The 11,545-nt window shown below is 35.2% G+C and overlaps 1 protein-coding gene across 2 annotated transcripts; it reads right to left on the minus strand.

Moving 5' to 3' along the window:
• Positions 1–7,532: 7,532 nt before the first annotated feature.
• LOC21386822 lies at positions 7,533–9,933 on the minus strand. Of its 2 annotated transcripts, none has more exons than XM_024172114.1 (3): positions 9,634–9,933; positions 7,977–8,075; positions 7,533–7,902 (listed from the first exon to the last, which is right to left on the minus strand). In XM_024172114.1, the coding sequence occupies exons 2-3, from the start codon at positions 8,068–8,070 to the stop codon at positions 7,754–7,756; spliced, it is 243 nt and encodes an 80-aa protein (XP_024027882.1). In that variant the 5' UTR covers positions 8,071–8,075; positions 9,634–9,933; the 3' UTR covers positions 7,533–7,753. The 2 variants fall into 2 exon arrangements, with proteins under 2 accessions (XP_024027882.1, XP_024027880.1); XM_024172112.1 differs by lacking the exon at positions 9,634–9,933 and adding an exon at positions 9,376–9,547.
• Between the last annotated feature and the right edge of the window lie 1,612 nt (positions 9,934–11,545).

Below are 11,545 nucleotides of genomic sequence, written 5' to 3' on the forward strand. Positions count from 1 at the left end.
TTTGGAATCTTCAATAGTGGTGGTGACTGGGCTATCTTTTTTAAAGCAACGACAGCGGCTGTCTGTTCTATCTCCCACTGAGAGGGATTTTTTTTCAGCATTTTTGACAGCTGGCTGGTATGTTCAGTCACACGTGGAATAAAGTCTCTGAGATAATTGACTATCCCTAAGAACTGTTGAATCTGCTTGACAGTAAGGTTCTTATCTGGAAACGTCAATAATTCTCGAGCTATGTCTGGGCCAGGCTGAAACTTTCCCTGGCATATCTAAATCCCTAGGAATTCCACTTGGTTTTGTCTTATCTGGCTTTTCTTTTCAAAGAGCATGATACCATGCTGATCTACAATTTGATGGAATTGGGCCAGTAGGATCTTATGGGCTCCTTCTTCTTTTAAGAATAGGGGATGTCGTCTATGTAGATCAAGGCACTGTACAAAAATGGGCTCAAAGATTTGGGCCATCGTTCGCTGAAATAGTGATGGGGTCGTCTTGAGTCCAAATGGCAAGACTCGCCAATGGTACTGTACATCTGGGATACAGAAGGCTGTCTTGGGCCTGTCTTTTGGATCGATTCTCAGTTGCCAGAATGCTCCTTTGAGATCAAACTTTGAGAAGACTTGGGCTTCTTTTAGGTGAGTGAACAGGGAGTTGGTTCTAGGAATATGGAACTTGTCATCCTTCAAGAACATGTTCAAAGGCTTATAGTCGATTATGAGCCTTTTCTTTCCACGGACTTGTTCTGATCTTTTCTCTACATAGAAGGCCTAGCAAGCCCAATCTGATTTCGTGGGCTCGATCAATCCTTGCTTGAGAAGCTGGGCACATTCTTCTCGGGCTAAGGCCCGATCTGATGGAGTCATTCTATTTTTAAAAGAAATATATTAAAAGAAATATTGCTAAGGTAACTAACACATTCTTTTTATTACTTTTGTTCCACTTCTTTTTTTAATGTGTTCCTTATTAATGATGCTACATTTTATTTAAATATTTCTAGCATTTATTTATCTAATTGAACAATCTTCAAAACACTAGTTGATCTATTGCACTTGTTGATTTATTTTTCAAAACACTAGTAAGGAGATGCATGCGCTTTTTTTTGTGTTCAAATAGAACTACAATTTTGGGCCGAACTAAACAGGTTAGCTTAAGGCCTACCACTGTTAGCCCAACTCGGCCCTAAATTTTTTAGGTTTAGGGCCGGGTTCGCGCTTTTTTTGTGTTAAAATAGAACTGCAAGTTTGGGCCGAACTAAACAGGTTAGCTTAAGGCCTACCACTGTTAGCCCAACTAGGCCCTAAATTTTTTAGGTTTAGGGCTGGTTTGGTTCGCTCTTTTCTCCTACACATTAGTTTTTTTATAGATTTTTTTGAAAATACCTTATAAAATTCTGGACCGGACTATGCGAGCCCTAAATTTTTTGAGCTTAGGGCTAGGCTGGACCGACCCTCTCTTTTTTAGGGTTAGGTAGGATGGGCTCAAAATTTCACTTCAGGCAACTGGGTCGGGCCAGGTAGTCCAAACTTACACCTCTATTTTTCAAATGATAGTGGTGTGTTTTTTTTTTTTTTTTTTGAAATGTAGTGGTATGTATGTTGCATTATATATGTTGTTCAATTATATGATTTTTAATCAAAATTGCTTTAATTGGGAAAAAAATAGCTCTGGATAGCTCCACACACAAGTTCAATTATATATGTTGTTCAATTCTCTTCATTTTTATATATTGAAGAAGCAAGTGTATCATCATATAATAAAGTAAGTCTTACATTGATTTAAGGATTATCAACATTTATGTCCTTAAACTTTAGTGTCATTCTCAGTTTAACCCTTGAACTTTAGAAATTCACATTTTGCCTTTTGAACATTGAATTGTTCACACTTAATCCTTTTTGTTGTAATTTCTGTCAAAAACAAATTAAAAAAAAAGGACATGTGTGATCATGTGGTTTTTCTCTGTTTATTTTTAATAAAAATTCAAACAGAAAGATCATGTGATTACATTACTCTCTTTGTTTATTTGTTTTTAACTGAAATTACAACAGAATGGGTTAAATAGAAACAATTTAAAGTTTAAAAGACAAAGTGAGAATTTTTAAAATTCAGGAGGCAAAGTGAAAATAATCTTAAAGTCTAGAGGTACCAATGAGAATAATCCATAATTTAATCAAACAAAGAATTCTTTCAATTTTCCAACGATACCCACGGGCAAACCAAATTTTGCAAAATATTTTATACAACGAAAATTCAACATAGCAATTGATGAAAGCAAAGGCGTTGGGAGAAAAGTACATAAAAGTTTTGTTTTAAGTAATAAGTTGCAAGATGATCAAAACTCAATTTTATTGCAAGATGAATATTGTTTTTAAAGCTTTATTTTATCATTGTATAAACTTCCTAAGATATCAAATTTTTAATTATTGCAATTAAAAATAATTCAAAAGTAGGTGAAGAGAGACTTGTATTGGACGAATATGAATGTTTTTTTTTAAAGCGCTTTTTAATCTTCTTTTCCTTAATTTTTGGGTTAAATTCATGAGAGAATAGTGAACTTTTTTCTTTTTTAAAAAAATTAACTACTATATTAAAAAGTGTGGTGTTAAACTTAAACTTTTAAAATGTTTCAAATTAAGTCTCTCGTTTAAGATTTTGTAACATTTGGATGGAAAACACTAAAAGTCATTAATAGTTAAGTCATAAATTTATTTTTTATCCATTATACAGGCTATTAATGGGGCTCTTTTGTGACAGATTTACTGACGTGGAGGGTACCGCGTTCGTGGCCTCTTTTGATTAGACCAAGCGGATTTATTATCATGTGCAGGGATCATCTAGTGATAGTCCGTCCAAAGGCACTTGAGCAGGCCAAGAGAGGCTTTTAAATTATCCTTATGGACTTTGGAATTGAGCGTGCCTGGAAGAAGGGTCGTCTTTGTAGGCGATGAGGTTGGCCTCAGCTAGGTTGGGCTAAACCCAAGTGACTCCGATGAAGGCAGTTCCAAAGGCAACACCCATTGCGATTCTGGCATTGTAAAAGTGAAGAATTTCGTGAGAATGGTCTCGAAGTTAGTATGTAGAAGGAACGTAATCAGTTTGTGTAAGAGGTTTTTACTTCAGTTTATGATGATGTGGAGATGTCCATGAGGATAAAGGATAATACTTCAAGTTGAAATAACCATATGTTCTACGTCCGGTGAGGAAGTCTTCATCATCGGAGGTGGAAATCAACCAAATCAAAGGAAGTATTTTCTAATTACTCTTGATGTCATTTTGTGCCTAAAAATTGTAAATGGGCCGTTTTGAGAGGTTATGGGAGCTTTGTTGCTTCCAATGGGAAGAGCGCCTTGAAACGTGTTTTAGAGGAACATCGCTGAAAATTATGGAGGTTGAGTGCGTCCTGTGATCGTGGGTGATTAATTACTCTACTTCCTAGTGTAATATGGATGATTATAATGGAGAAAACTTCGACACATTAAGGTCTCGAACGAGAAGAACGCCCCGGGATTGTTGTGCTTAGAGGGACTTCGTCGAAAACCATAGAGGAGAAAGGCTTAAGTGAGCTTTGTTCTTAGCTTGCTCTATGCTGTTTCTTGCCCTGCGTTTTTGCGTGGAAAGGGGTGGTATTTATAGGTAAGGGTTGGGATTTGAGGGAAACCAAACTTCTTTTGATTTGGTTGATGATTTTCCACTTGGAGGCACTAGTTGGGAGGAATTTTGAGCTTGGTTCTATGGTGGAAACCAAACGTAGAAGCCACATGACGCGGGAAAGCCTCTCCCAATGTGAGAGGTGATCAACTCTCTTTTTCTTGGTTTTTGGCATTTTTTAGGTAGCATTTATCAGAGAGGTGCATGGGAGCTTCTTTAGCTGGTCTATAAATGAGGGTAAACTATGTACAAGAGAGTGTTTTGCTTTTGTTCTATAAGTGCCGAGCACTTTGGTTTCCTTATGCTAACCACCAGAAGAGAGAAGAGAAAAGGAAGTCAACTTTGGCGTTTTGTGTAGGATTTGGGTTGGATTTGGGCCTTTTCAGATTTTTTGGTAATTGGATTTGGGATTTAGGTTGACTGGACTCACTAGGGGCCCGTTTAGTAGCAAAACTCAAATTATAAACTCGAATCGGTGAAGTGAACGAGGCCTAGATTTTTCTAAGAATTGGGTTAAAGGAATTGGTTATTTTGGTTTGATTTCCCCCACCATGTTCTTCTAATTCCTTACGGGCTTTAAACTTTCCAAATGAGTTACGAGTCTAATCAAACTACATAATATGAGCTTTACATTTTCTTTCCTTTCAAACCACGGCCCATTTAAAGATTCTCGAAGCGCAAATAAGATCCACTTTTGGGCACTATCGCGGGATATGGACTTCTGCCTTGTGAAAAATGAGTATCAACACCTATAATGCATAGAAAGTACATAAAAGTTATTGAAATAGTGAAAAAAAAAAAAGAAATCATCCATTTTAGAGGGCTGTGAGTCTTTTGTTTGTCTCTATTGCAGATTATTTGGAAATGAAAAAAAAAATGAATAGATCTCAAGTTTCTTGTAGACAGCTTTTTTCAAGTTTGGTACAGGGAAAAGTCGAGTTTTGTAGATTTTGTATCAACGAAATCTTTTTGTTTAAATTCATGTATAGAGGAAAAAAATAATAACTTTATTTCACATTTTATAGAGAAAAATAATTAGTAGTTATCATATCTTAAACTCATTAATTAATCTCAAATTGAAAAAATAAATTCATATGAAAAAATAAAATACAGAGAAACATATCAAAAAATAAAATAAAATAAAACATTAAAAACAACCTATATGGTTTGAGTTTTTGTGTTTTATCGAAAAAAAATTAAAAAAACACATTAAGGAAAAAAAAAGACATAAAAATATGAGATTGCTTATTATCTAAGGAAAAATTACAAGATTGCAATAGTTTTGCGTCCAAATTTTTTAACGAAATTTTAGCTGATTTAAAACACTTAAAGAGTTCAAGGTTAAAGATAGAACAATTTTCAAAAACTAAGGATTGTAAAGACTTTGTAGTGCCTTTGATCCATGTTAGACTCAATCTGAGGTAATTCTGTAAACAGAAGAGATCTTAGACTAAATCCATTGTCTTGGTTGTCACCTTCTTTTGTGAATTCAACCTTTTCGTATTCGATCTTGACAATTTGCCAAAACAAATGATTTGAGGGCTGTGAGTCTTTTGTTTGTCTCTATTCCAGATTATTTGGAAATGAAAAAAAAAATGAATAGATCTCAAGCACCTTATTCCATTTTTTGATAGTATATTTTGCTTTGTGATTATTATGAAAAATTTGAGATTCACCATCTTCCTTAACATCTCTTGGTAGTTTCTGAAGTTGTTGTCATCCCCCAAGTCGAGTTTATAAATTCTGCTGCTTGCAAATAGAATTGAGGTGTTTCATAAGTTTATGGTTCCTCTTTAGGCTTAAATATTTTAAATGCTTCAGAATTGCAACTGAACTTGGAAATATCTCAAAAGAAGAATATCTTAAATCTAGGAGTCCCATATACTCGAATCTTTAGAAAACACATTTCAAGAAACGTTGTCTCAGTAAGTCGCTTTTAAACATCTTGAGCATGGAAATCAGCGTGAGAAAATGATAAATGCCGAACTTTTTGAGAGATACTTCACCTACAATTATCGATGATTGATCACTCCCTTTCTGCCACTAACAGCTCTAGATCATGCATTTTAAAGCAGTAAAAGTATCCTACATCCTGAAAATCTTCAAGGAAAAATATATATGTAGTTCGTTCATTTTTTGAGTAAAGATGGCCGCCTCATGTCCCCATTGCTAAGGGTACACCTTCACACTTTTTGACAATGTCCTTCCCTGTTGCCGCAAGATTTTGATAAATTCTCCTTTAATGACCATTTCAGCAACAAAGTCAAACCTACGCATTTGCAAGATCTCTCAGGTTGCAAGTCGGAAGCGTGCCCATCATTGAAGCAACTATGGGGCTGCGTGTAGTCGCAAGTTCTTACTTCCATCAGCATCCCAACTCAATAGATTTCTCAACTTGATCCATTTGTCAAGCTCTTCGTTCTAAACATCATCTAAGACCAGCAAGAATTTCTTACTATCTAATGCTCATCAAAGGTACATTTGCAGGTTTCAGGATCCAAATCAATACAGTTTTCACCGGTTGCCAATTTGATAATAGTAAACGTAAGGAGTTTCAGATCAAATCCCCTAGATACACGCATCCACAAAACTAATATTTGCTTTATCTGGTGTCAAAAGTGAGCTACAAACAAATAGAACACCTTTTAGAAATATCATTATTATCACATCATTCGTAAATGCATGAATGTGATGGGGACAAAAAAATCTGTGATTCCTAACCGAATAGGTAACAAAGCATGTAAGGTCAAAATTCCCAACTACTCCTTTCATCATTGAACACGAACTTTGCATGTGTGGTGTTTCCAAGCCTCCAACTCCAAATAGGCAAAACAAATATGTGTTGAACATCAGAAGGCCGCATCAATAGCCACAAACTTTTCTCTCTATCTCTGTATCTCCGATGACATCCGAAGATATCACAAAGGAATGTGCCATCTCCTTCCTCACATGCACTACAACTCTATCAGCCACTATCTCTGAAAGATGGAATTTAGCTATATCAGCTGCAATCTCATCCAATCTCTCAGTCGCTTCTTTATCTTTTGCCCTATACTAAGACGAAATCTAACCGGATCAGATCAAAAAAGGAAGCGACATACCTTGCAGAGAAAAACACTTGGTCAGCAAGAGACTCAAGCATTGCCGACACATAGTCGGCTACGCTGAAGAGCAATGTCTCAGCCATTGAATGAAAAAGAAAAAGAGAATAAAGAAGCTGCTTTACTATGTGCACTCCATATGTATGATTTCTGATACAAATAGATGGACTAAACGTTATTGTATAAACAGGAAAATGAAGTGAACTTGTGGACTGCTGCTAGCTGTTGAACGTTGATAAAATGGTTGTTCATGTATTAAGCAATGTAAGAAATTATATTGCGCCAAGAATCTGAATCATTATTTTATTTTATTTTATTTATTTATTTGTTATTATTATTATTATTATTGTTATTTTTGCTCCGATTCTTAATCATTTTGGCGTTCCCAACTCACAATATTTCTTCACTCAACAATTCTCTAAAGTTTAGGCAATATAAAGTTGCTTAGAAGTGTTACTTTGCAAGTCATGTATCTTAGGCAAGCAAAGGATTAGAGCTTCTAAGCCCTATGCACAGACAATATCACAGGAAATGTCTCAACAACAAATCAACTTAACTTTGCCTCCAAAGCGACACAATATAACTACACAATATAACAATTAGTTGGGATAACCCTGAATCACCATTCAGTCCCAAGCCATCTGTATTCGCAACACCAAAAAGTGTTTTTTCATTCCCCTATCTTTCATTCACCATATCCAGAATTTGGGGCAAGAAGAAATTATTAGGTCTAGGATGCGAGTGGGATGAATTAACATACGCAATAAAAAAATAAATATAAAAAAAACAAATGACAAATTTGGCATTTATTAGTATCCACTTACCAAGCCATGACCAAAAGAGTACATGGAAAGACCGGTTACAAAAGCCCCTACTACGTCCGAAATATGCATTCCCGACTTTATATCCCACCTTTAAAACAAAACAAAAAATCCAGGATAAACGTTGTTTCAGATGTCTCATTCAAGAGTGAACAATTCAACCAGATCATTTAATAAATGTAGAACGCTTCAAGCTTCAGTGTGGCTCTTGACGATGAAATTCTGGCGGCTTATGGGATTCATGACGACCGGTGGGCCAGCAGTACGAGGCCATGCCTGCAACTTCTTGTCAGTTTCCTCCCACCACTCCTTGTTTGATACAGTATGGGGGGTAGTCCCTGAATCACAACACAGCATATCATTAGAACCCTGAGACAAATGCAAAGGCTTCAAAACAAGAAGCAGAACATGCCTCCAAATATCTTCTTGTCAGCAATGTAGTGGTCGCATGCCCAAGCCACGGCAAATGATCCCACTATAGCAGAAATAATGTACTTGGCAGACATGACAACTGTAAAAGAAACAATACTATTAAGTGGATATATTATGTCATTCTATTATAGGAGACATATTAAACTGAAAACAGAAACCTCGCTAAAGATGCTAGCAACAAAAAGAGAGATCTATTACAAATCCCAACAATTCAACCATTTGACAGATTAAGCATTAATACCCAACAGTTCAAGTGCTCTTAACCAAGTATTTCAACAGACTAGTACCCTCAAGTGGTGGAATAGTCAAAGGGATATAATGAACCAGACAAATAGAAGACAGAGGTGGTGGGTTTAAAATGGGTTGCGCACCACGTGAGGTAACCAACCACGGAGCCTGCAGAAACCTAAAAGAGAGAGAACAAGATAAAACGAATGCTTTGCTTTCTCTTATGGCTGAAAAGAGGATAAATAACTATGATAGAAAAAAAGGACATCATTAAAAGAATGTAGTGAGATAAAGCACTCTAATTCCAGTTCCATTTGAAAACCCAAAATGACATTTAGATTGTGTTTGGTAGAGGGAAAGAAAATAGGAAAGAAAGAAAGAAAGGTATATAACTTAGGTAAGAAAAAAAGAGAGGAAGGCGAGGACCTTTCTGTTATTGTGTTCGGTATGAAGTTCCTCCTCTAATCTCTCAATATTGGTAGAGATTAAAGTTGGGATTTTCTGAAGGAAACGAAATCCGTCAATGATCTATTCCCTCCTCTTTTCTCTCCCAACAAACAACCATGTGTGTCAAAACCCTTCCACTAATCCCTCCACTCTCTCCCTCCTCCCATTTTTCCCTCCTACCAAAAGTAAACCCAGCCAAAAAATTCCACCACACTGAAAAAGGCTTTTGTTTCAATCCCTCGACACAACCAAAAAACATAAAGTTGCAGTGCTCTAGATGTTGTACACAGCAAATCACATATTATGCAACATACTAAAACATGAACAAAGTGATGATAAAAATATATAAACGGGAAGATAATCAATACATCATACTAAAACAATCAAATTATGCAACATAGTACCTACTCTAATTGAATTATCCAAAGAAAAACAAATTTACATGAACAAATTTACTTTTAAATGTAAAAATATATTCTTAAAATAAAGCAAAATATGAACAAAGTGACGATAAAAATGTATAAACACACACACACACACACACACACACACACACACACACACACACACTTGTAAATCCATGAGATGAGAGGCAAACCGAGAGGACCCAATTAGGGATTAAAGGCAAATGCTGCGTTAGAACGGTACAGAATCAACTTCCAATCAAGGGAGATCGGAGATATCAAACAAGAGTTGAACACAACCTTCAAGATGGGAGGTTCGTTGGACTCGTCGATTGAAAGGTAAAGAGTAGCATATATTTTCCATAGGCAGGCAGAAGAGAAGACAAAATTGATTCGACAGACAGGAAAACCACCACAAAGGTTATATAAGAAAACGGTTACAAATGATTCAAATGTGAAAGAATTAAGGTTACATAATACACTTAAAAAGAAAGAATTTGTTAGATTTCCCAACCATACATATCGAAAGTTTCAATAAAATCAGAGAGAGAGAGAGACCTTTTCGGAATAGAGGTAATCAAAATAACACAGGGACCAGAATGAGAGAAATCGAAGGTGGCGTTACTTCCTCGGGGGTTTCTTTGAAACTCAGCAGAACGCTACCCCAAATTCTGCCGATTGGGGCGTCAACGGAAAGTATTATCCCGAGATCAAAGACGACAACTGTACCAGATTCTTAGACGAGAAGCAGCGAAATCGAAGAAGAACATTTGCTGCGGCTGCTGTATATGTAATGGGAACCTTTGTTGTTCTGTTTCTGTGTTTGGCTGTAAGTCTAGTGGCAACCCTAGTCCCATTGAAAAGGGAAAATTTTCTCACAGACAGTTAAATATTACCTTATAACTAATTCGACCTTCAAATTCTAATAAAATCCAATTTTTTACCTCTCTTTTTCGTTTTTTTTCTTCGTTTCTTTTTTTTTTTTTTGGAGAATCAAACCTGCACCAATTTTTTTTATCGACCAACAGATATTATAATTCTGAAAATTTCAACACAAAACCTTCCTCATCGCACACTTCAATTCTTCATCTCCGCTTGAATTAAATTAATTTTCAAATTAAACTAACGCACTCGTGACTGACCCAATTCGCTTTTTGATTTAGTTTTTATGAATAATAGAGAAATAAAAATCGAAGATAACAATTCTACGAATCCAAATAAGAATACACTCATACAAAGGAAAATCATTTAGAGCTTTCAAATCAATCAGCCCTACTAAAACCCTAGATCACAATCGACACTAAAATTATTGAATGATTAAACTCAAAATATAGTGATTGAAAAGAAAATCGCAAGGAGAAGGAAATCGGAAACCCTAGATTACCTTAAGAGAGAAGATCGCGAAGGAGTCGTCGCCAAGGCCTTTCCTTTGCTGAGCGGAATATTTTTTGCTTCTGAAACAGCTTTTTTCTAGAGTTGGAGAAAAAAACCTCTACGGCTTGGCTCTACCGTGAAACGAAGACGTCCTGATTTGCTGCGTACTTTTTATTTTATTTTATTTTATTTTGGTGAAATTTCATAAACCATTAATTATAAAAATTCCCTGAAACAATAATTCTTGTAACAATGTGCACTCAATTTATAGAAATTCTCTACAACAATAATTCTTATAACAATGTGCCCTTAATTTTCAAAATATAACATCTGCTTCCGGATTCTATGAAATGTGAACAAAAAACTCCATCCATCACGAATTTTAACAGAAATCATGTTAAAAAAATGAGGGTCAACAATTTAGTGTAAAATTGCTCAGCTAGTTTCTCTCACGCAATACAAAGAAGTGAAAAGAGAGGATTTTTTTATTATTTTTGAAGATTTTTTCGTCTATTTAATGTTCATTAGGAAATAGATTCTTAAATTAAATAAATTTTAGGCATTGTTCTTTTCACGACTCAAGTTCTATTGCTACAGTATTTTCTCTCATAGGACCGGGGGCTTTTTAACAGCGTTATACTTTTCTTTTGTCATTTTTTGAGGCCATTTTTTCTGACATGCCTAGAAAAATGTAAGGATCGTATCTTTAAAATTTCATTATTTTTTGACATCGTTTTTATTTTATTATATTTTTTAAAGACGAAAAATAAAAAAAATCATAAAAAATAGAATATTCACCAACAAATGGTGCCGTTTGTTGCCTTAATTATTAAAAATCATATACTAATTTTAGAATACAAAACATAAATATAAATGTAAAATTTTAACCAATCCCAGCTCTTGAGCTGGCCCCTAGGCGCCCACTACGCAGGCTGAGAGTTTTTTGATAGCGTTTTACTTTTTTTTGTCATTTTTTGAGCACATTTTTTGTCTAACATGCCTAGAAAAATGTAAGGATCGTGTCTGTAAAATTTCATTATTTTTTGACGTCATTTTTATTTTATTATATTTTTTAAAGATAAAAAATAAAGAAAAT

The sequence above is a fragment of the Morus notabilis genome, unplaced genomic scaffold, assembly GCF_000414095.1.
Source record: "Morus notabilis unplaced genomic scaffold, ASM41409v2 Scaffold999, whole genome shotgun sequence".
Classification (NCBI taxonomy): Eukaryota; Viridiplantae; Streptophyta; class Magnoliopsida; order Rosales; family Moraceae; genus Morus; species Morus notabilis.

Bases quoted from the DNA above. Each gene is read 5' to 3' on its own strand.
- LOC21386822 (XM_024172112.1), bottom strand. From the start codon at position 9,439: ATGGAAAATATATGCTACTCTTTACCTTTCAATCGACGAGTCCAACGA. The intron at 8,076-9,375 runs GTTGTGTTCAAC...TTTCTTTTACAG, and splicing joins ACGAACCTCCCATCTTGAAG to TTGTCATGTCTGCCAAGTAC. The intron at 7,903-7,976 runs GCATGTTCTGCT...GTTGTGATTCAG, and splicing joins TGACAAGAAGATATTTGGAG to GGACTACCCCCCATACTGTA.